At 56.5% G+C, this 23,268-nt stretch overlaps 2 protein-coding genes and 1 non-coding gene across 3 annotated transcripts; 1 reads left to right on the plus strand and 2 right to left on the minus strand.

The window, feature by feature from the left end:
- The first annotated feature begins 95 nt into the window (after window positions 1–95).
- Mylk2 (myosin light chain kinase 2) lies at window positions 96–11,694 on the plus strand. Its single transcript, XM_040746501.1, has 13 exons — window positions 96–207; window positions 308–407; window positions 867–1,632; window positions 2,284–2,582; window positions 3,953–4,058; window positions 4,479–4,572; window positions 7,335–7,444; window positions 7,525–7,666; window positions 8,487–8,557; window positions 8,674–8,802; window positions 9,314–9,466; window positions 9,568–9,700; window positions 10,803–11,694. Exons 2-13 carry the CDS (start codon window positions 356–358, stop codon window positions 10,881–10,883), a joined length of 2,136 nt encoding a protein of 711 aa, XP_040602435.1. The 5' UTR covers window positions 96–207; window positions 308–355; the 3' UTR covers window positions 10,884–11,694.
- On the minus strand, window positions 5,618–5,681 carry Trnaa-agc. The gene has a single exon. It is a non-coding gene; the product is annotated as a tRNA-Ala (tRNA).
- An 8,943-nt stretch (window positions 11,695–20,637) lies between the features above and the next one.
- Window positions 20,638–21,941, minus strand: Foxs1 (forkhead box S1). The gene has a single exon (XM_005086065.4). The coding sequence runs from the start codon at window positions 21,837–21,839 to the stop codon at window positions 20,850–20,852; it is 990 nt and encodes a 329-aa protein (XP_005086122.1). The 5' UTR covers window positions 21,840–21,941; the 3' UTR covers window positions 20,638–20,849.
- Between the last annotated feature and the right edge of the window lie 1,327 nt (window positions 21,942–23,268).

Genomic DNA, 23,268 nt, shown 5'->3' on the forward strand with positions numbered 1-23,268 from the left:
TGAACGGGGGCCAAGAGTGACAGGTGGTGGCAACCCGCACTCCATAGCCCCTGGTGTCAAAGATCCTCCCCTTAGTCTCCACCTCCACTGCCCACGCCCCTGCCTCCGCCTCTGCCCACCGGGCCCAATCCCTTACAACCACCCCAGGATTGCGTCTGTGCAGCGGCTGCAGACTGCCCGGCCATCAGGTTGCCCCTCTCTATCCAGGTACATCTCTACCAGTTGCCTGGCCTTGGCCTTCTCCCTACAAAGCTGGAAAAGAGGGGGACATCTGACAGCCTGATACACTTTACTCCTCTTTCTGCAGCTAGAAAAACTTGAGTTAGACAAGCAGAAGCACACGCCTACCTACCTCATGGCTACAGAAAACGGAGCAGTTGAACTGGGAATCCAGAGCCTGTCAACAGGTGCCAAGCCGGGGCAGGAGACGGAGGGAGGAGCTTCCGAAGGGATGTTTTTGAAGCCAGGGTTGGGCAGGTTCCTCACAGGGAAGTCTGTGCCCAAGGTTTTTTTGCACGGTGCATGAGGGATTTGGGAACGGGGATAATCTGTGGGTGGAGTTGGAATGGGTCCAGGGCCCGCATGGAGCCCTTGCTGGAGGGACGGGGGAGATGGGAATCCTCCATCAGTGGCTGTTGGGGGTTCTCTTCAGACAAGGAGTGGTGGAGGTCAGCAAAGCCCACCCGGAGGGGCGGAGGCTGGCGCAGAGACCCCAGGTCCCTGGCAGATCTGCTACCAAGCGGCTCCAGAGACTTGTGGGACAGGCATTGACAGGTTGCTCCTGGGTAGAGACCCAGGGAGGGTCTCTGTCCAGCCTGTAGGGGACAAAGGGAGGGGATGCTGATGGATGTCCCCCTCCTTTGCAGAACAGACACCTAAAGGTGCTGCAGGTGATGGACCTCCAGCTTCAGAGACAGACCCCAGCCCCCCAGCCACAGAGAAAGACCTGGGCCCCTCTAACACAAAGAAAGACCCCAGCCCCCCAGCCACAGAGAAAGACCTGGGCCCCCCTAACACAAAGAAAGACCCCAGCCCCCCAGCCACAGAGAAAGACCTGGCCCCCCCTAACACAAAGAAAGACCCCAGCCCCCCAGCCACAGAGAAAGACCTGGGCCCCCCTAACACAAAGAAAGACCCCAGCCCCCCAGCCACAGAGAAAGACCTAGGGCCCCCTACCAAGAAAGACCTGGGACCCCCTAACACCAAGAAAGACCTGGGGCCCCCTAACACAAAGAAAGATCTGGGCCCTCCTAACACGAAGAAAGACCCTGGTATTCCAGACCCAAAGAAAGGTCCAGAGCCACCCTCCCTGAAGAAAGATGTCAAAGCCCCAGCCCCAGAGAAAAAGGATGTCCTGGCTCCAGCTTCAGCTAGCAGTCAGGGTCCTTCAGGAGAGGGGGACACGGGTGGGGGTCCTGCTGAAGGCAGTGCGGGGCCTCCTGCAGCCTTACCCCAGCCCACTGCCACAGCCGAGGCCAGCGTCCAGAATCAGGATGCCAAGCCAGCACCCTCCGGCAGCCAGGGACCCGGAGAGTCCAAGGCAGGCAGGAAGGCGGCAGAGGGCCGAGAAGCAGGAAGAAGAGGCTCACCTGCCTTCCTCCACAGCCCTAGCTGCCCGGCCATCATCTCATGGTGAATGTCCCTGCTTGGGGAGGGAGACAGAAGGTAGTCCTCTTTTCCAGGCTTACCCTCCCTGGCTTGAGTGCTGGGCATTATCACAGCTAGTGCTAGAAGACAGCTCTGTCCCAGGCCCCAAAGAAACCAGGAAACTACCTTGGTTGAGAGAACAGAATGCCAGACAGGAGATGCCACCAAAGGCCACCCAGGCTACATGTTGGGTTTTTGTTGTTGTTTTCTCTAGGCTTTTTTTCCCTCTAGTCCCCAGCTTGCTTCACGAGTAGCAAGCTGGAGAGAGTAGTCCTTTTTAGTTTAATATGAAAAGGAGACTAAGAGTTCATTCATAAGTGAATGCAATCAGTTCTGCACAACTGGACACTCCTGAACTGTAGACACAATAGTGCCACTTCTCCACCAGTCTGATGATAGTAACACATTAATGGCAGTTACATGCCACGGCTTTTATGAACCAGGAGCCTTACAGTTTCCTGTCGGCCGGTAGGATTAGCCACACTATGGCAGTCAGATCCTCTCAATGATTTCGTGTGTCATGAGTTGAAGTGGATGAGGTGTAGGTAGATGTATTTGGGGTGGGGGAGGACAAGGTTGTCTTAGCTTAGTGAGGTTTGGGACCCTCTAACCCGTATGAGGTGTCTCACTTTTTAGCTCTGAGAAGACACCGGCTGGGAAGCCCCTAAGCGAGACAACAGAACTCATCTTTACAGGGGTATCTGTGGCCCCCGACTCCCGAGATCTCGGGCCAGCCAAGGCAGAAGGCAGGACCAACACCCTGGAAGAGAACCAGAAGGCAGAGGCAGAGAAAGCCCCAGGCCAGGCTGGCCAGGCTAAGGTGCAAGGGGACACCTCCCAGAGGATCGAGTTCCAGGCTGTTCCCTCAGAGAGAGCGGAGGTGGGGCAGGCCCTCTGTTTCACTGCCAGGGAGGAAGACTGTTTCCAAATTCTGGGTAGGTGGGGGCAGGCTGAGCCTGAGTGCCCTGGTATTGGGGGAGGAAGGGATGGAAGAGTCCCAAGCATCTTTCCTTATGCAGGGGCCTGGACCACCCTGATCCAGGCCTCCCCCACGTTCCCTGGTTCAAATGTCACAGGGCACCAGGTAGTGTTTCTTTCTGATAGAGACGGAAAAGGGAAGCTAAATGTCCAAAGACAGATGGTGAAGACTGTCCGGCTCAAAAACCCACTTTTGGTTTTCTTCTACTTGGGCTAACATGGGTTAAAAAAGGAAGTTACACAGAAGCGGAGCAACACAAACTTGCTGAGACGTGGATTTGGGGCTCTGTCTGAGGAAAGGTTCTAGTCCCAGGTGCAGGGGAGTGAATGGTGGAGGGCAGGGTGTCAGGGAGCCAGAGCAGTTTCATGAGCTGCACAGGTGTTTGTGTGTGGGACCAGTGGCCAGGGAAGCTGGGGCAGCTTTCCACAGGACTCACAGAAAAGCCCTGGGTGGCTGGAGGGTCAACTTGTGCAGCAGGAAGAGGGAAAGGGTCCCAGCAGGGATGCCATCGGGCTGGGGGGTGGGGTGACATAGGGTCAGGAGAGACCAGAGTGTCCTGACACCCCCTCCTCCAGACTGAGGTGCTCTGGGAGACCAGCCAGTCTGCCTGGCTCACGGCAGAGTGCCACCCAGACAGGGTGGGAGGACCTGGCGGCTGGGCATGGGCCAGGGGCCCTGCCTCCTGCCCCCGCGGCGACAGAGACCTCCGCCCCGACAGAGATCACATCCTTGGCATGACAGAACCTGAACCACCTCCAAGGGCTGTCTGATTTATCACCAGAGTGGCTTCCCTGCCGACTCTGACTATTTTTAAAGATTTCCATTCCGATGAGTCAGCCTGCTGGGCTTCGAAGCCGGCTGTCTCCAGGATGCCCACTAGGTGGCAGCATGTCACCACCGAATTGCTGTGTCCTAGGCGCCCCACCGTGGTGTAATCAGGCGCCCCACTCCAGCACAGTGGTCCCCCTGTCTGGGATTCCACTTCACTTCTGCTGTGGGGCTTATCTGGGTGTTTGGAGCGGGGGTTTAATGAAAGCAACCCTCCCTCGCCTTAGAGCTTGTGTAAATTCAGTCAGCTAGCTGTCTCATGGTTCTGCAGAACACCTGAATTACCCCTGATGGAGACAGATTTTGGGTGTACACGGCAGAACTAGAATTGGAAACTGTGCCCCGTTCTGACCAGGTGTCCCCCAGACATCACTTGGTAAACTCATCTTTCCGAGGGGAATTAGGGGCAGATCAGGAGGCAGGAGGCAGTGGTGTCAAAAGACATTCCCCAGAAGTCCCTCCCACCCTGGCTCTAACAGCTCAACTCTGTCTCCTTAGATGATTGCCCGCCACCCCCGGCCCCCTTCCCACACAGGATCGTGGAGCTGAGAACCGGAAATGTCAACAGTGAATTCAGCATGAACTCAAAGGAGGCGCTGGGAGGGTGAGACAGGGGCCGGAGCCTGGAACCACGAATGGGGAAGCATCCCGCTCCAGCGGCCCAGACACGCCTATAGGACATGGCCCACATGCATGCACTAGCTTCTCTGTGGTCACACATGCTGCCCAGCACATCCTTTCCTGGTGTGCCTTTGGCCATTCCCACAGGAAACACATTTCCTGGTGTGCCTTTGGCCATTCCCACAGGAAACGCACAGTCTGTTGCACCACGCACCATGCTCTCCAGCCATCCTCTTGGCAAAAGTTCCTCACTTCGGGAGGGAGTTAGGCTGGTGGGGTAAATGCTCCCATCTTTCCCAGCCGGAGTCACCATCAAGCCTGGGCCAAGAGAGAGTGGAGCACAGGTCCTTGCTGATCCCTGGGGTCTCGGAAGTACCCTCATTCCAACTTTTTCTCTTCCCAGTGGTAAGTTTGGAGCCGTGTGCACCTGCACGGAGAGAGCCACGGGCCTCAAGCTGGCAGCCAAGGTCATCAAGAAACAGACTCCCAAGGACAAGGTAACGGGGGTGCTGGCCCTACAGCAAGGAGATGTTCTTGGGGATACCTGCATCTACCTACAGTGCTAGGCTGGGGCCCTGATGTGGAAAGCTTGTGACATTAGAGATCACATGGACACAGTCTTTATGGTGCTCCTAGACATAAACCAGACACCGCATTTCTCAGGGACTCTCCCTCCAGAGGGTGAAGCTCAGCAGGCCTGGGGAGCATGGGTGTTGGTTTAGGCCCTGGGACAGCACTGGGGGTCCCAGAGTGCAGCAGGGGTGGCCCCTGCCCCCGGGAAGCCTGTGTCAAGGAAAACAAGCTCAGTGAAGAGTTTCGCCTCCCACTGTCTGTGCTTACAGCTGAGTGGTTCTGCCAGTGTGGTCTGTGTACAGCTCTGAGTGGTTCTGTCCCGGAAGCCAGCAGCTATGTGCAGGTTCACATGGATGGAGGGCCAGGGGGTGATGGGAGAGGTCTTCCTGGCAACAGGTGCCAACAGAGCTGTGTCTCCAGGAGGCTGTGGGAGGGGAGGGTGTGAGGGGCAACAAGGGAGGTTTCTGCCTCAGCCCTGGCTCAACGATGCTTCCTGGACCAGCTTCTACAGGGGAGACTTTCAGGCTGGGAAAATGAGGTTCAAGTGGAGCCATTTCCTGGCATCCTGGGTTCACTCTAGCATCACAGAGATGGAGGAAGGGAGGAAAAAGAAAGGAGGAGGGGCCCAAGGACCAGAGATAGCAGGAGCTGAGGTTACCGGGTGTTGTAGGCAAAGGGAGCCTCATGTGTCAAAGGCTGGGGCCCACCAAGGCCATGGGAGCAGAGCCATAGTGTTACAGAGCACTGATTCCCTTTACTAGGAGTACAGTGGAGAGGGACAAGCTTTCTGTGTGGCCCTGTCGGGCTCCGGTGTGTGGATCTTTTACTTATATACTTATTTATTTGAGGTGGGGGCTCAAATATCCCGGGGTGATCTTGAACTCACTTTGGAGCAGAGGCTGACCCTGAACTCCTGGGCCCCCTCCTTCTACTTTCTGAGTGCTGGGATTGCAGGCATTTGCCATTATGCGGTTCTGGGGATTGAACCCAGGGCCTCATGCATGCTAGGCAGGCACTCTACCGACTGAGCCACACACCCCCAGCCTCAGATCTGTACTTTTGACTCATCTTCACTGGCCTCGATCACAGGATCTGGTTCAGCAGCTCAGTGTCCATGTGCTGTGAATTAACTGGAGTCAGATGTTGGTTAATTGATCATGGAGCATTTTTTCTTCTTTGCCTTATACCATACCAGGTGCCAGAGAAATGTCACAGGACTGAAAAAGTCCCCGGCCTCAGGGGACCAGCACATCAGAGAATAGGGACAGATAGGTGACTAAAAGCTGGAACGAAATGGAGAGCGCGACACCAGGTGTTGAGAGGTGCAGAGAGAGAGCCAGGACGGTGTTGGGGAGCTTGATCAGAGGGACGGTGTTAGATGCTGGCCTCTCTGGGGAAGTGGTAGTTGCGTGGAGGGGCAGGATGGGGGGAAAAGAGGTGAAGCTGGACATCTGCACCCCTGCCTAGAGTGCAGCAGACGTCTGCACCCCTGCCTAGAGTGCAGGAGACGTCTGCACCCCTGCCTAGAGTGCAGGAGACGTCTGCACCCCTGCCTAGAGTGCAGCAGACGTCTGCACCCCTGCCTAGAGTGCAGGAGACGTCTGCACCCCTGCCTAGAGTGCAGGAGACGTCTGCACCCCTGCCTAGAGTGCAGCAGACGTCTGCACCCCTGCCTAGAGTGCAGGAGATGTCTGCAACCCGTGCAGGAGACGTCTGCACCCCTGCCTAGAGTGCAGGAGACATCTGCACCCCTGCCTAGAGTGCAGGAGACATCTGCACCCCTGCCTAGAGTGCAGGAGACGTCTGCACCCCTGCCTAGAGTGCAGGAGACGTCTGCACCCCTGCCTAGAGTGCAGGAGACGTCTGCACCCCTGCCTAGAGTGCAGGAGACGTCTGCACCCCTGCCTAGAGTGCAGGAGACGTCTGCACCCCTGCCTAGAGTGTAGCAGCTGCCGGGGGGGGGGGTGTAGTGCATGGAGGAGCCTGAGGAGTAGCATTTGCCAATCTTATCCCTACCACAGCCTACATCAGCATAGCAGTGTGGCCGCTGGCCTGAAAGTTACAAGCAACAGTTGTTTAGAGTGGAAAGACGGGATGAGGGATGGCTGAGTTTCTAATGGAGTTTAAGGTGGAACGGTCCCGAAGACCTTAAGGCTATCAGTGGGCATGCAGAGACCGTAGCTCCTAGCTCTTTGTCCCCAGTGTTTGGGTGAAGACTCTGTCTTTTTTTCTGATGGCTGCTGGCAAATCAATCATGGAGAAGGGTTGGTATCAAGTACTTAGCACATGGTGAATCTGGGGCTTTCTTAGACCCCCAAGGGAAATGGCAAAGATGGCTACTGAGAGATTAGAGTCTGGAGATGAAGGCAGTGCTCAGAGACAGTGCTATGGATTTGAGAATCAATCCCATTTTTGGGGTGGGGGGTTGGACAGGGTCTTATTGTGTGATCCAGGCTGGTCTTGAATTCTCCCAACCCTCCTGCCTCTGCCTCCTGAATTCTGGGATTACAAGCGTGTGCCACACACATGACTTGGGAAAATGATTGCACCTGGATACAGCATAGTTGTGCTCAGTCAGGGTGAGGTTACAGGAGGAGAGTGGTGGAGACAGGGAAACCAGAGGGAGGAGGTTGGAGGGAAGGGGTGTTGGTGCCCAGTGGGCCCCCTTGACTTTCCCACTTCCCAGGAAATGGTGATGTTGGAGATCGAGGTCATGAACCAGCTGAACCACCGCAATCTGATCCAGCTGTACGCGGCCATTGAGACCTCACATGAGATCATCCTGTTCATGGAATAGTGAGTGCCCGCTGTGGGGGCTGGGGCCGGGTGGCAGGGCCAGCAGCCCGGAGCCATGTGCAAGGGGTCTGTGCACACAGCATCGAGGGCGGCGAGCTCTTTGAGAGGATCGTGGATGACGACTACCATCTGACTGAGGTGGACACCATGGTGTTCGTCAGGCAGATCTGCGACGGGATCCTCTTCATGCACAAGATGAGAGTCCTGCACCTGGACCTCAAGGTAGTGGGCTGAGGCCGCCTGGGACAGCACTGACCACAAGGTGTCACTGTTGTCCCCCTCTGCTCTCCAGCTCCGGTTCCTCCTTCTCCACCCCTCCTTCCAGCTTATTCAGACTGGACCCTGAGTGCTAGGCATAGAGAGGCAGGGGTGCGGGAGGCATGCCTAGTCTCAATGCCACGGAGCTCTCTGTCGGTGTTTGATGCATTCCAGCTGCTGGCGGTGCACAGCAGTTTGCTCTGTGTTGGCTTGTGACTGGTACTCCCAGCGTATACTCCTTACTCAGACCGAGTGCCTGGTGTGAGCACGCACTTCATAGCAGCCCCATGTTCCGGGAGTCCTCCGTGCCTCATGCCAGTGTCACAAGGCATGGGAGGCAGACGCTAACTGAGTTCCTTTCGCATAGCGGGACAGGTTTTACCCGGTACACTCTCATCAGCTCCGGTGGCCGCCAGGAGCTTACAGACACCTGCCTAGGGCACGGAAGGGGAGGAGAAACACAAACCAGCAGGAGTCTCCTGTCCCTGCAGCTGACGCCAGGAGCATCCAGATGGAAAGTTAACCAGCGCCCTCAGAACAGGGTGGTAGCTGCGTTCATTTACTTGACTCACGGCTGCTGAGCACCACCATCTGGGCCTGCTGGGTCGTCCTGTGCTTTGAGACAAGCCCCTCCCAGGACCTCAGCCTCCTGGCCCGATGGGTCTCTGTCACCTAAGGATCCAGTCCCCCGCGTGGGGCCCTAGCAAGGGACCAGGGTGAAACTTGTGGGGAAAGGAGGGTGAGCTGGGCCAGAGGCCAACCTGGGCCCTCCCTGTCTCCTCAGCCGGAGAACATCCTGTGTGTGAATACCACTGGCCACTTAGTGAAGATCATTGACTTTGGCCTAGCACGGAGGTACCCGTTGGGTGGGTGGGGGGTGGGGCGGGGTGGGTGGGGGTGGGTGGGGCTAGAGACGGGTCTGGAGGTTTCTGGTGGGAGCTGGGAACCTGAGCTCTCAATCTCTCTCCCAGGTATAACCCCAACGAGAAGCTGAAGGTGAACTTTGGGACCCCGGAGTTCCTGTCACCTGAGGTGGTGAATTATGACCAGATCTCTGACAAGACTGACATGTGGAGCCTGGGGGTGATCACCTACATGCTGTGAGCCCTGGGGAAGTGCTGGCTGGTCAGCAGGGGCACAGGGGTGGGCAGGAGAGGACAAGACTGATTTTGGGGTTATGGTCCTTCAGCCAGGATGGTGTTTTTGGGGGGTTTCTAGGGAGAATGAGAAGACTTTGTACCTACTCTATACATAGAAAAACCAAGGTCCCTTAAAAGCTTAGCATCCCATCCTGGGGCAGACTCTGGAATGCAGATTCCCCCATGCCCTGGGGTGGGGACAGAGGGTTAGCGGACATCTTTCACTGTGTGTTTCACACTCACCGTTCCTCATCTTCACTGCAACCCTGGGAAGCTGGGGTGATTATGCCCATTTTACAGATGAGAAGAGTGAGGCTCAGAGAGGGGAAGTGACTTGCCCAAAGTCACCCAGCCAGATTCAAACCCAGGTCTGTCCCACTCTGGAAGCCCGGGGTCATCCAGCACGCGCTGCCTCATCGGCTCCGGCCCGCCCTGCTGCCTCACTCTCTTGGCCCACTCTTGTTCCCTGTAGGCTGAGTGGTCTCTCTCCCTTCCTGGGAGATGATGACACAGAGACCCTAAACAATGTCCTGTCTGCCAACTGGTACTTTGATGAGGAGACCTTTGAGGCTGTGTCGGATGAGGCCAAAGACTTTGTTTCCCACCTCATCATGAAGGACCAGAGGTAGGGCTTGCCCCTGCTGGGAACCCTCTCGGGTAGAGCGCCCTGTCTGGGTGGAGCGGGCCTGGCCTGGGCCTGCCCTCGCCACGCTGCCCTCTCCACAGCGCCCGGATGAGTGCGGAGCAGTGCCTTGCCCACCCCTGGCTCAACAACCTGGCGGAGAAAGCCAAACGCTGCAACCGCCGTCTTAAGTCCCAGATCCTGCTTAAGAAATACCTCATGAAGAGGCGCTGGAAGGTACGGGAGCTGGGGCAGGAGGAGGCGGAGGGCTGGAGGAGGGAGAGGCCGCCTGCCCGAAGCCAGGTCCAGCCCTACCCGCTCTGCCTTGGCGGTCCCTGCTGATGCGGCCGGGCCTTGTCTGGAAAACACGGGCTTTTCTCGGGGCCCAGGGCTAGTCCCATTCTGAACCTGAGCTGCTCACCCACCCTGCTGGCCAGGGGAGGATTATTAGTCCTCAGGCCAGGCTCCCGGGAGCACCTCTGAGCCCTCTCCTCCGTTTCCCAAATATTTGTTGAGCAGCTATTATGGAATCTGGGTCTTGCGCACTTGACCCAGTCAGAGTAGAGAGTTCTTAGGAGGACAGGGGTTGGGAGTGCTGGGAGGGATTGCACCTTTGAACAGGGAGGACCCACCGGAGGAGGGGGAGGGCCTAGGGAGAGGGAGGGGCAGCCAATGTGAAGCCCCGTGTGAGCAGCGGACGGTGTGGCCCGGATGGAATGGGAGGCAGCCTGTAACCAGTGGTAATGCTGCGACCCTCATGTTGTGGTGGCCCCCAAACATAAAATTACTTTTGCTGCCTCTTCCCAGCTGCAATTTTGCTACCGTTATGAATCGTAATGTGAATATCTGTGTTTTCTGATGGTCTTAGGTGACTCCTGTGAAGGGGTCATCTGACCCTCAGAGACTCACAGGTTGAGAACCTTGCTGTAGAGGACTCAGGGACGGGGGGGGGGGGGGGGAGCTCTCTTTTACCTGGACAAACAGGGTCAGGGCACTTTCTGTAGCTGGGTTGGGCACTGTGTCTCCCATGGCCTCTGGCCCTCCCTAAATGAGGGGGGATCTTTTAAAAGGCCTTAACGTTTTATTTCACATTTACTTATTGTGCGTGTGGGATGGAGGGTGCAGAGGACACTCATGTGGTGCATGGTGGTCAGAGGTTAGCTTGGGGAGTCAGTTCTCCCCTACTGTGTGGTTCCCCGGAACTGAACTCAGGTTTGACCGCAAGCACCTTTCCTCATCTGCTAAGCCCTCTCTCTGGCCAAAAGGGAGGACTCTTAGGGACACCCCCAATGTTCTCCTCTGCTGAAGTGATGACTGGGATTCCTCTCTTGTCCCCCAGAAAAACTTCATTGCTGTCAGCGCAGCCAATCGCTTCAAGAAGATTAGCAGCTCCGGGGCACTGATGGCTCTGGGGGTCTGAGCCCAGAGCGTCTAAGCCTGGACGCAGCTGCACAGTAGTCAAGGCTGAAGCCACACAGCTCAGAAGGCCAGAGAGAGCCGGCCAGGTCTCTAGAGGAGGCTGGTCAGAGCACAGCTGCACCAGGCCTGGGGGTTTGGGGCTCCCCAGGCCCTCATTCGACACCACTTCTCCTATGTGAACATGGAGCGAGGCCTGGAATTCATCTTGCTGCTGCCTCCGGGGCCTGTCAGCCCCACCCAGACTCCAAGGATGTCCGGGCCATTCCCTGTTCTCTCCCTGCTTCCCCCTTTGAACTGCTGCCCTGTAGCCTCTGCTTTGCCCCACCTGGGGCACCCTTGCCTGGAGTGGGGTGGCTGGGGGTCCAGCAGGTGGGCTGCTGTGGTGGTGGGTGGACAGCTTCTAGTAGGGTAGGAATGCAGCCCAGCTGCTAGGGGAGACAGAGCCGGCTTTGTGTGAGAGAACCTCCATGCCCTGCCTCGCACTCCCAACAGATCATCTGGCCTCCTGGCCCCCACCCACTGTTTTGGTGACCACCAACACACAGGAACTCTGTGAGAGAAAGCCAGCCCAGGCCTGGAGTGGTGGTGGTGGGGGCGGGGAGAAGCCCGGGAGACATGAGACTACCCCCAAGTTCACCTGAGGGCCGAGTCTTCCCAGCCTGGTTACTCTGTGCTCACCCAGGGGCGTTCACCACCCAGACACAGGAAGAACTGGCTCATGAAGCCACCGGAGAGTCCCCAACCTGCTCTCAGCTTGTGCCCTGTAAATAAATACACAGGTCGGAGGCAGCCTCCTTCCTTCTGCACGTGCACATAACTCGTGTGAGATCACCTACTATGTGCCAGGCGCTGAGTTCACACATCTGCGCGTAGTGTGATGCTCACAGGTGCAGGCGCAGTAGCTTGGCCTCCAAATGCGTGCTGTGTTTAAGAGGCTGCCTTGCGGTGCGTCACTTTCCTCCCCTGTGAGCGGGTGTCACGAGAGTTGAAGTACAGAGTGACCTGTGCTAGACTCTAGTCGTGGGCACAACGGGGGTTAGACCGTTGTCCTTTGGAGTAGGATGGTGAGGTAGACATGATTTGTATTCCACAGAGGGAAACCGAGTCAGGTGGGGAGACACAGGTAAGAGCTGCCTCCCAGAGAGGAGAGAAGGATGGTGCTTTGGTGAGATGGGGACAAGACGAATATTACTCGGCCCAGGGAGGAAATGGGGGCAGTCCTTATCCACGTTCAATAGGCCTGGAAACTGAGGCTCAGAGCAGGGAAGGAACTTGAAGTCTGCTCAATAAGTCTGGGCCTGGGGCTTGAAACAAACTTTTGCCGTGAGCTCAACATTGTTCAAGGAGGGAACAGAACACAGGGCATCCAGGAAAGGCTACCGGATCCCATGGCCTGTGGTGTTTTTATTCTGCTACAGTAAGCCCTGCTTTCTGTTCTCACGGGCTCATCCATGCCACTCACGCAGGCAGGGACCATCTGCTGGCTGGGCAGCCAGGAAAACGCGGCGGAGCCGTATTAGTGCAGACTGACTGAGAGGTGCCTAAGCCCCAGGTGAGGTGGCTTGGTGTGAGGCGGCCTGCCAGAGTGGCAGAGGCAACGGGTGACTCCCAAGCCTGCAGTGACCATCATGGAAGCAGGGAACCAGGATCAGTACCCAGACTGGCCGGGCAATGGTTTTGCTCTGGCCGCTGCCTGGCTTAACACCCCCCCCCCCCCCCCCCAGCACACTTGGGCCGCGGGTGTGCCCACAGACTGAGACCTCAGTGATGTCGTGCATACCTTTCCTGCGTGATGACTGCAGAGCCCGCCCCTCCCCCCCTCCCCCGACTGCCCTGTTCATGCAGCAGCAGGTACCACATGGGGTGTGGGATCTGGGACAGGGCGGATGGGGGTAGTCTAAGACTGACCTAAGCGATGGGAATCGAAAGTTTCAAAAACCTGGTTTGGGCTGTGAATGGCAGCTGTACGAACAGCAGGGCCCCACAGGACCAAGTACTGAGGCCCAATGGTGCCTCCCCCACCCCCAACCCCAGCCAGCAGAGCCTGGGTTTCCACTGAGTGGTCCTCTTTGCCTCGCTGACCCCACCCTGGCTGAGCATGGGGCCACACAGAAGGATGATGAGATGATGAGGGATGAGTCAGCCCTGAGGGAGGGAAGGGAGTGAGGTTTAGCCTGAGCAGAGATCCAAAGTCTGGATACGGCCAGGGAAACTGAGGCTACAGCAGGGAAGGCCCCTGACCCAAGACTTCACAGTTAGAACTAGAACCCTGATTCCAAGCACAAGCTTATTTCCTCTTTTTGTTTGTTTGTTTTGTTTTGTTTTTTTGAGACAGAAGTGCTCTCTGTAGCTCTGGCTGTCCTGGAACTTGATGTGTAGACCAGGCTGGCCTTGAACTCAGAGATGCTCCTGCCTCCACTTCCCGAGTGCTGGGATTAAGGGTGTGCGCCACCACACCTGGCTCTGTTCCTTCTCTATAACTTGATCACAGCCTTAGCTCCTCTTTCTTCTGCAGCTCCTAGGGCTGTCATGACAGTTGAGAGGGAGAATGGGGGCTCATCTCTATGTCACTGCAGAGGGAACAGGTTCAGAGAGGAAAGATGACTTGCCCAAGGCCACACAAGTTAATATTTACGGGCCAAGAAGACTTCTGAGAACGACAGGCAGGGATGATCACTCTCCAGCTCCAAATCTTCCCTTCCACCCTTCTTCTCCCAGAAACATGTCTGCATGAATAATCAGAAGCCTTTGGTCTCCACTTGGAGTTGGAGAATATAGACTTGACAACATCGATGGAAGAATAGGGTTTCGTAAGGACTCCCTCCCCCCCCAAAGACAGGGTCTCACTATGTAGTTCCTGCCTATCTGGAACTCACCATATAGACCAGGTTGGCTTTGAACTCAGAGATCCATCTGGCTCTGCCCCCCAAGTGCTGAGACTAAAGGTGTGCACCACTATGCCCAGCTTCACAGGGACTTTCTGCTCTCTCAAAACCTGCACAGCACACTCAGGTGAAGCCGGAGCCCTTGCCCCATGGTAGAGCTGTGTCTGCCTCTCTGGAGACTGAGACCCAAACCCCATTGCTCTCAATAGCGTTCTGTCCCTGGCTGCCACTGGGAGAAAAGAGTCTGTACCCTAGAGCTGAACTTAGCAAGGCAGGAGTCCGCAGCTGACCAAGGACTTCCAAGCTGGAGCCAGACCTGAGTGTGGTCCATGGCCAGGGCTCTGGGCCTGGGGCCCTGCCATCCCCACAAAGTCAGTCTATGAGCTTCCCAGACTCCAGGGAGAGCGTACCCTGCTCCTCACAGTCCAGGGATGTGGCTGGTCCTGCACAGTGTCTGTCTCAGTGACAGTGCAGCGGCTGTCCCCTTCTTACTGATGCGTGTGTGCCTCCCTTGGCCTAGGCCTGGACACTCCTTTGGGCCAAGAAGGGTTAAGAGCTTCCAGTGGACCCTCCTCCTAGCTGGGCCCAGCCCAGACAGTGTTCCTCCAAGGCCATTTCCTGCCTCTGGGCCTGGGCCAGGCCCACAGTGACCACCCCCTGGGTCTGGAAGCCACCGAGGCCACATCTGGTTTGGATTATACCAGCACTAGTGACGTTGCCTTTTCCTGTCTGAGTCTAGTGGCCTTGAATTCCTCTGGCCACCTTGAACCCAACCAGGCAGTGGTGGGAAAAGATGCAGCCCTTTCTTGGCCGCCCAGAGGAGCAAGGCCGCCAGGGTTGTTCTGCGAGGTAGGGGGGCTGGTTCCTGCCCCCAAGGCAGTTCTTTCTGCACCTGCTTCTCCTCTCCTCGGGAGGAAGCACCTCCCGAACACCAGCATTGTACTGAGAAAATCCATGTGCTAGCTATCCAGCATTTCACAGCCAAGGAAACTGAGGCTCAGGGTTTTCCAGTGAACTTAGGACATGAGTGGTCAGTACGGGTGAAGTTTCCTTGGGTCAGGCTCCAGGGAGGGACTCACAGCCTCCGGGACCCTAGAGAAAAGGTGGAGGCTGGAAGAAGCTAGAAGGAAACTCAGGCAAGCATGGGGACAGGAAGGAGTCACCAAGCTGAAGTCTCATCTCTCTAGGAGTGACATTCCAGGTGAAGGGAAGAGCAGGACTTTCTAGGATAGCGGGGAGAGCTGGGGGAGGGGCAAAGACAGCGTAGAAAGCCTGAAAGCAAGCTCACCTGAGCACATTCCAGGCAGGTTCTGTGTATGTTGAAGGCAATAATTTTGGGGGAAATAACCAGGCTGATCCAAGGTAGTAGGGAGCCACAAAAGGGCTCTGCGCAGAGAGAGAGCATGGTGATATCCATGCTTTAGACTGGCACCTGCTGCCAGGCGGCAGAGTAAATTGGAGAGCCTGGAGGCAGGGAGAGCAGAGGAGCTGTATCCAGTGGCTTCAGGAGGGACAGCAGCGAATACAGTGAACTCATACTTGAAGGCACACAGGGCAGTGATAGACATGGAATCCCAGGTTCAAGTCTACCTACTTGCTCTCATTGAGCCTCAGGCTCCTATGCAAAGTGGGCTACTGACCATACCTGCTTCCCAAGTCAGCGTCAAAGTCACGTGAGATGCCCAGGCCGAGCCTGGTGCAGGCTCCTGAGGCTGCGTTTGGCTACTTCAGGAGCCCCTGCTGTGTTCCACATAGGGTTGCAGTTACAGGGGACTGCAGTGAGTGGACAAAGTCTCAGGGAGTTTCTAGTGGGCAAAGCACACTGACCTTAACCCACACTGGCTGGGGGAGAAGGGGACAGTGGTCAGGGAGCATTCATCTGAGGATGCTTGATGGAGGCTGGGAGCGAGGAGAGAGCCCTGTGGATAGTGGTGGAGGCCTGTGCAGACAGAAGAAAGGGTGGGCATAAAAGCTGCCTTGAGTCAGTGAAGGGAGAGACCTCAGATGCACGCCCTTACCCAGAAGTCCTCGATGGTGAGTCAAGGAGTCCCTGGGTTCTTTCAGACAACCCACTGGGAATAATGACTGGGTAGCCAAGGCACCATCCGCTTGGTAAACGTTCACCACATCCCTACTGGGTCTTAGTCACTGAGGTAGAGAAGAGGAAAAGTGAACAGGGGCAGACACAGCTCCGCCCCCAAGCCTGTGTTCTAGGGTGAAGATACTAAGTGCAGACCCCGCAGCTGTGACCACCCGGCAGTGGGGGCGTGTGAAGGCAGCATGCTGGGGGGAGGGATGTGCCGCACAGTTAGCTGGACTCAGGCTTTGGGGTTCCATTAGGGTGGTGTTGGCCAGTGACAGGAACTGCACGTGGAAAGCCACCCTGCCAGGAGGGGACACTCTGGAGAGCTGGCAGCAGGCACAGGGGCCTGAGAGCAGAGCGACTGCCAGGAGGAGGAAGTACCAGCTGCTCTCTGTGTACCGAAGCCACACAGGGCAACTTTGGGCCTGGCCCAGAGGACAGATACCTGGGGCATCCCTGGCCTTCCTGGCTGATGGGTGACTATAGTGCCTCTGGCCTGTTGTTAGCAATAGAGCCACTTCCTTCTGCCCACCAAGTGTCTCCCTGAGTCACCCACCCAGTTACCAGCACGGTGGGGACAGAGGTCAGCACCTCAGAGGAGCCTCCAGGAGCCTGTGTGTGGTGTGTGTGTGTGTGTGTGTGTGTGTGTGGTGTGTATGTATATATGTGTGTATGTGTGTGTGGTGTGTGTGTGTGGTGTGTGTGTGCATGTGTGTGTGTGGTGTGTTTATGTGTGTAGTGTGTGTATGTGTGTGTGGTGTGTGTATGTGTGTGTGGTGTGTGTATGTGTGTGTGGTGCGTGTATGTGTGGTGTGTGTGTGTGCTGTGTGTGTGTGTGGTGTGTGTGCATGTGTGCGTGTGGTGTGTGTGCATGTGTGTGTGTGGTGTGTGTGTGCATGTGTGTGTGTGTACTCAAAGGATGGGGCTGAGAGAACTGGGCTGAGAGTGAGGGACTCCAGTAGGGATACTTTTTATTATAATTTCATCTTTATTGACCAAATTATATGTGAGGATGCAAATGGAGTCCTACATGCCATTCCTGGGCATCAAAAGACAGCACCCCATTTTACAGAGAATAAAACTGAGGCTCAAATAAGCAGATCCACAGAGCAAGAAGTTGAAAGGACAGAACTTGAGCGCATACCACCATTTAGTCTTTCCTGTGCACTCTGCCCCTTCCTCTGCAGCAGCCAGACACTGTCTTGGTGGGGTTAGACAGACACTGTCTTGGTGGGGATACACCACGGTAAGGTGACATATCGGCCCCCCAAATACAGATTTATTTCATTTAACTATTGCGATTCTGAGTGTCAGGCCCTGCCTTAAGCACTTTGCAAGTGCTAACATATAATTTCCTCACACCAGCCCCATGGGGATGAACACTGCATTTGTACCCTGAAGAAAACAGGGAGAGGAAATTACTTTTCCCAGGCCACACAACTGGGACAGCGCTGAGGCAGCCTTGCCTCTGGCAGCCTGGGTTATGGGGTGATGGGAGCTTGGTCAGAGAAGGGGTGTTGGGCCTGGATTCCTAGGTTCCAACACTCCCAACAGGCTGATGTGTCGGGCCAACACAGCCTCCCCTGCTTTCTCATCATTGTGGCAGCTGCAAGAAGCCACCCTCTGGGGGAGAGGGTCTCTCGCCAGCCAAATGCTGTCTGAGGGTGTGGGAAGGCATGAGTAACTTGTAACTCAGGCAGGGGAATGCCTTCAGCAGGGAAGGAAGCAGTGGGCGGGAGGCAGGCCTGGGATAAGAGCAGGGGAGGAGATCTGTGAGGGAGGTAGGCCCTTGGGGTGTGGTGGGGACCCCATCCTTGCCCCTCTGAAGGCAGATGGGCACTCTGACCTTGGGCAGCCAGACCAAATGCCAGCAGGTAATGGCAGTCCAGTAGGGTCACTGTGTTATTTTTGGAACAGGCCCTTCCTGCTTCCTGGAATGTACATAAAGTAAGAGGGTCAGCAGACACTGTCAACTGTGCATTCCAAGAATCTGAGCTGCTGTGATTAAGAACTCTGGAATATTCTTAAATTCCGATTCTACCATTTTAGGATTTGATGTGGTCTCAGGACCCATTCTGCCCTAATTTTCTGAAGAGGAGGAAGTGGTCCCTGGCATCGGGACTGGAGACAGAGGAGCTTCCGCTGAAGAGGTCCCTGAGGTGTCACACCCACATGCCTGGTCCTAACAGTTGAATGGGTGGGTTGAGGAGACAGCTCTGTTGTGCCTTGCTGTGTGACCTGTGCCTCAAGCGTCTGTATCAAGATGCTTTATCTAGACTGACCTAGACGAGGAGCTCTTACTGGATCTATACGCCTCCCCCCAACATGGGCAGTCAGGCAAGAGGTATCTGTTGACCACAGAGAGAACGTGAAGCAGGGATGACCTGTGGGAAGGTCCCACTGAGTGCTGAGCAGAGGGTAGCATGAGATCCTGATGTCCGGGCCTCCTGGTCAGGTACCTGGATGGATGGGACTACCTCCAGGGATGGGACGTCCCTCAGGCTGTCCCCCAGGCCAGATACTCCCCTGAGACCCAGACCCAGAATCAGATTGCCCACTTCCTACCCCTTGGACAAAGTGTAAAGGCAAGGCATAGTTATATCCCGGTAGGCCTGGGCCAGGGAAAGTCCTACTTGGAAATACCACCATTTCTTGACAGACAACAAGTCTTGACGGTTAAGGACAGAGGGAGGTGTGGCCAGAACTGAGTTTGGCGGTCTTTTTTTTCTTTTGGCCTGCTTCCTAAGGCCCAGGCATGCAAGGCCTCCCTCTGGCTGGTTGTTCACAAACACTCCACGTGCTAGCTACTCCCTTGGGTGGAGACCGGTGGTGTGGTGGTATGGTAGCACCAACTGAAGGAGCAGAGAGGAAACCGGGTCTCATTGTCACCCCAGGGCAAGCACTGGAAGGAACAGAGACAAGAGCCTTCCTTACACTGCCTCAGTCTTCTCTTCTGAGACATGGGCACTGGGCTCAGGGGATGAACATCCTGCTGGCTTCCCATCTTCCTACCGGCTAGGACACAGGCTGAGAAGGGACTTGGGATCACCAGGGCTCCAGAGGAATGCACAGCAAGGAACAGTGCCTAACCTCGGCCTCTTTCCCTGACCCAGCTGAGAAAGGATCACCACTGGGGACTGTGTCCTGTGTCTAACTGACTGTGTCTCCAGCATACCCACTCACATGCTTCCCACATGCTGGCCCATATCATCTGAGGGCCCCTTCCTCTGCGAATCTGCCCCTCACCACATAGGACCCTGCTACCTTCCCTCCCAACAGCCCACAGTTTTGCTGGTTGGGGTGCAGCAGGCATGGCCGGGAGGGGGAGATGGGGGAGGAGGGAGCAGTTAACTCCCCCCCTGGCCAGGCATTTTCCCACCCCCTTCCAGTCATGGCAAGCTTGCACCCCTCAGGTCCCCCTCCGCCTCAGTTCTGGAGTCTGTGGGAACCAGACAGTTCAGTCAGGCCAGCCAACTCAGCTTCCTCCAGAGCCCCAAGGGACCTGTGAAGGGAGGGGGGAGCCACAGAGGCTGAAGTTGGCAGTTAAACTGCCCAGGATAGGACTTGGGGAGGAGACCAGGCCACCTGCCTGAGAAAGGGCAGCTACTGGCACCACCTCATGGGACATAAGTCCTTGTGGGCTCTCTGTAGAAGACTAAATGAGGGCACACCAGCACTTGGGCCCCTCAGCCCATACCCATGGTGCAGAAGAGGAGACAGGGCTCAGAACGCCTTTTGCTTCTGTTCCTTGCTGTGCGGGGGCAACCATGAGGTCTCAGGTTCCTGCCTCTTCCTCTGGTGGGTACCGGGTACCATGCCAACTGCCATTGCTCCTCATCTACCCAGGAGAACAGTTAGTTCATGGCAAAGCTTGGAGTTCAGTTGCCTCTGCTCAGTACCTAGGACAGGCATGGGTCCTGCCCATACCCTCAGATAAATGTGTTTATGAAGAGTCACGGGAGGGCGGTGAGATGCTTATGTGGGTAATGGCCCTGAATTTGATCCCTAGGATCCACTTTGGGGAAGGAGAGAATCAGCTCCCACAAGTTGCCTCTGAGCCCTGTCCCCCCCCCACACACACACAAATGAATGTAATACGATTTTGGCAAAAAGTCACCCGGAGGCCGCAGACCTAAGGACCCAGGAGAGGCCCTGTTACTGTGGAGAGTTCACATAAAGATGGGTTCTGCCTTTCAGCCTTGGATTCCCTGTCTGCACAAGGGTGAAGGGTGTCTTCTCTGCCCTGGCGTTCAGACAGGCTCAGCTCCTCCCTGGGGCCACCCTATGCCGCCTCCTCCCTGCACCTTCCCTCAGTTTGAGTCAGAGCCACACAGACCTGGGCACCCTTTGCTCTCGGCCAGTCCCTTGAACTTCCCCTGGAGCTGGGGTGAGCTCTGGACCTCAGCCCCTACTGTTGTAAATGGGGCTGATAGTCCATAGAACCTGGGCAAGACGACAGAAACAAGCTGGGAGGGCATGGCAGCGGGCATGATGAGGCTTTATAAAGAGTTCCAGCTACAGGTCACGGGCGGAAAGCAGCCCCTTAGGTCAGCCCAGCTTTCTTTCCCATACTCTGTGGATCTTGGCGGCACCTCCCCTCTGCCTGCCCTCATGCCCTACTTTCCCTTCCTGGGAAACTCCCGGAGAAAGTCCCCAACAGGAGAAGTTCTCAAGCAGGACCTTTTCAGACGAGTCCCCCGCCCCCACTGCACCCCCTAACATCAGAGTGCCCCGCGTAGAACCCAGAATCCCGGCCCTTAGCCCCAGCCATTCAGCAGACAGACCCGCACCGTCACACTGGCTTTATTAGCCCTGAGAACCACAGGGAAAACCCCGAGGGTCCCATTTCCCCTCATCCCTAGTTTGCCAGGAGACCCCGGGACCTGGCTGACTGCTCACTTCGGCCTTCTGGTCCTCACAGTCCTTGGCCTGCCCACAGCCACACTGAGTCCGCAGAGAGTAGTTGACAGAGACCCTGCAAAGCGACTGCTGTAGTCAATCACTCGAAGAAGAACATTCCTGGTGTCCGGTAAAGGCAAGGAGGTAGCGCCAGGGGGTACCCAGATCCTCCCTGGACAGGGAAGGTTCCAGTTACCCAGGGTTCCTTGGAGTCAGCTGGCAGGGGCAGTGGGGCCCGGTGAGAGGCAGAAGGAGTCGAGGGTGCAGGGGTGGGTACTGCAGAGGCCAAGAGGTGTTCAATGCCCGAGTCAGTTCCCATGCGGAAATTCAGCGCCTGCATCCGGCACTGGTAGCTGCTCCCGATGTCCTCAGGGGCCACACCAGGTGTGGCGGCCTTGCCGAGACTCTCAGCTTCAGAAAAGGCAGCCGAAAAGCCGAATGCTGGGCACGGGGAGGGCGAGGTGGCTTCGGTGAGCTCCCTTGGGCCTGCAGTCTTCGGCGAGCACATCTCTTTGAGTCCAGTGGGCAGCGGGGGCCTGGCGTCACTGGCTGCCGGGCATGTGCTGGCTGGCAACGACCCCATCAGACCCCCAAAGTTTAGGTCCTTGGGATTTGGCACTTCTGGTGGGAACGGGCACAGCCTGCCAGCAGGGGTGTTGGGGGCTCCTGGGTCTGGGTTGGTGGCTCTGAGGAGGCTGTGGTCTGCCTTGACAGGGCCCTTGGTGCCCTGGGCACCTGCGCGCTTGGTGAAGCGTCTGCGGCGGCGGAGGAAGCTGCCATGCTGGAACATGTCGTGGCAGTCTGGATCCAGGGTCCAGTAACTGCCCTTGCCTGGCTTGCGGTCGTCGCGGGGCACCTTGACGAAGCACTCATTGAGAGACAGGTTATGGCGGATGCTGTTTTGCCAGCCTGGCCGGTTGTGCCGGTAAAAGGCGAAGCGACCCATGATGTAGCCGTAGATGCCACTGAGGGTGGCTCGCTGCCCCGGTGAACTCTGGATAGCCATGGCGATCAGGGCTATGTAGCTGTAAGGGGGCTTGGTGGGTTCTGCAGAAGGAGCCAAGGATCCTGGCGACGGTTGCTGCTGCATGCTGACTGTGCTGCTGGGACTGCAGAGCCAGGCTCGGCATTCAGGACTGGCGATCTGCACAGGCTGCCCAGGCCGTTAAAAGACTCGCTGGTCCAGCCTCCCAGCCTAGAAAGGCAAAAAGAGGTGGGCCCACCACACTGCCCTTCCCTCCTCTCTCACCGCCCCTGTCAAGTCTAAGGAGGCGGGCAAGAGAGGCCCGCAGTGTGTAGCTGCAGGATGGAGCAGCGAGAGCAGAGACAGGCTCTAACATTGAGTGGGGGGGGAGAGAGAGAGAGAGAGAGAGAGAGAGAGAGAGAGAGAGAGAGAGAGAGAGAGACACACACACACACACACACACACACACACACACACACGGTACAACCAGACATTCAGAGACAGACAGTAAGCATACAGAGAGAGTGCCAGTTGCAGTAGAGGAAAAGAATGAAGGAAGCTGGAGACAGAAGGACTGCAGAGACACAGGTATGACCAGAGGTGGAGCAGGGAGAAGGGTAACATCTAAGCAGCGTCCCTGTGGAGTGGGAAAGCCACAGAGGCTTCTCAAGTTCTGGTTTTTCCTCTTCTCTGCCACCTCCTCCCCACACCGTGGAGGCCGTGGGCCACACTATTCCACACCCTGGTTATTGGCCTGTGAACTCTGGAGGACTGAAACGACAGTAAGGACTTTGCTCAACACCGTTCCCCTGAGCCCTGGCGCCCTCTAGTGACTAGTGTCGGGAGGATAGCCTTCTGGGCTGAGCTCTCAACCTCCTCTGAAACGGAGCTGGCAAGTTGTCACTGTCCAGGCCATGGTGAGAATGCGGCAGGATCCATTAGAAGCTAGGACCCTGGGAGAGCCTAGTGCAGAGGAGGGCTTGGACGTCCTGTGAAACCAGACTCTCCTAACCTCAGCCTGGAGCTGGGGTACAGCAAGGACCAGGACAAAGTCAGCTCCCCCACCCTCCCAGTCAGTGGCCACCTGTTGTGGCTTGGCCAGCTCATCCACACTCACACCTCACACGAGCCTGCTGCAGAGATCTTCACAGATGAGGATCAGAGGCCCAGGTAGGTCACCTAGCTTCCTGAGGTTGCACATTTAGTGAATGATAAGCCTGGTTTTAAATCAGGTCTTGTGTAACTCCTCAGCACCATCGCATTTGTGAAGGCCAGGAGTGGGGACAGTCACAGGGCCTCAGCTGGAAACAGGATGTGAGCCCCAAACACCTAGGACCCTGCTGTTCTGCTCTGTCCTCCATGTCCAGCACCGAACTGGAGCACAGCAGCAGCTCAAACATTCCTGGGACGCAGTGGGCTTCGGTCCTCTGTCAAGTCATATCATTTTCTCCGCACTGAAGTGGCTTATTGGCTGGGGGTGTAGTTCAGTGGCAGAGCATACGATTAGTGTGCACGAGGCCCAGAATCTGATTCCCAGTATTAAAAAAAATAGAAA

Source organism: Mesocricetus auratus, unplaced genomic scaffold (genome assembly GCF_017639785.1).
Source record: "Mesocricetus auratus isolate SY011 unplaced genomic scaffold, BCM_Maur_2.0 Super-Scaffold_100004, whole genome shotgun sequence".
Taxonomy (NCBI): Eukaryota; Metazoa; Chordata; class Mammalia; order Rodentia; family Cricetidae; genus Mesocricetus; species Mesocricetus auratus.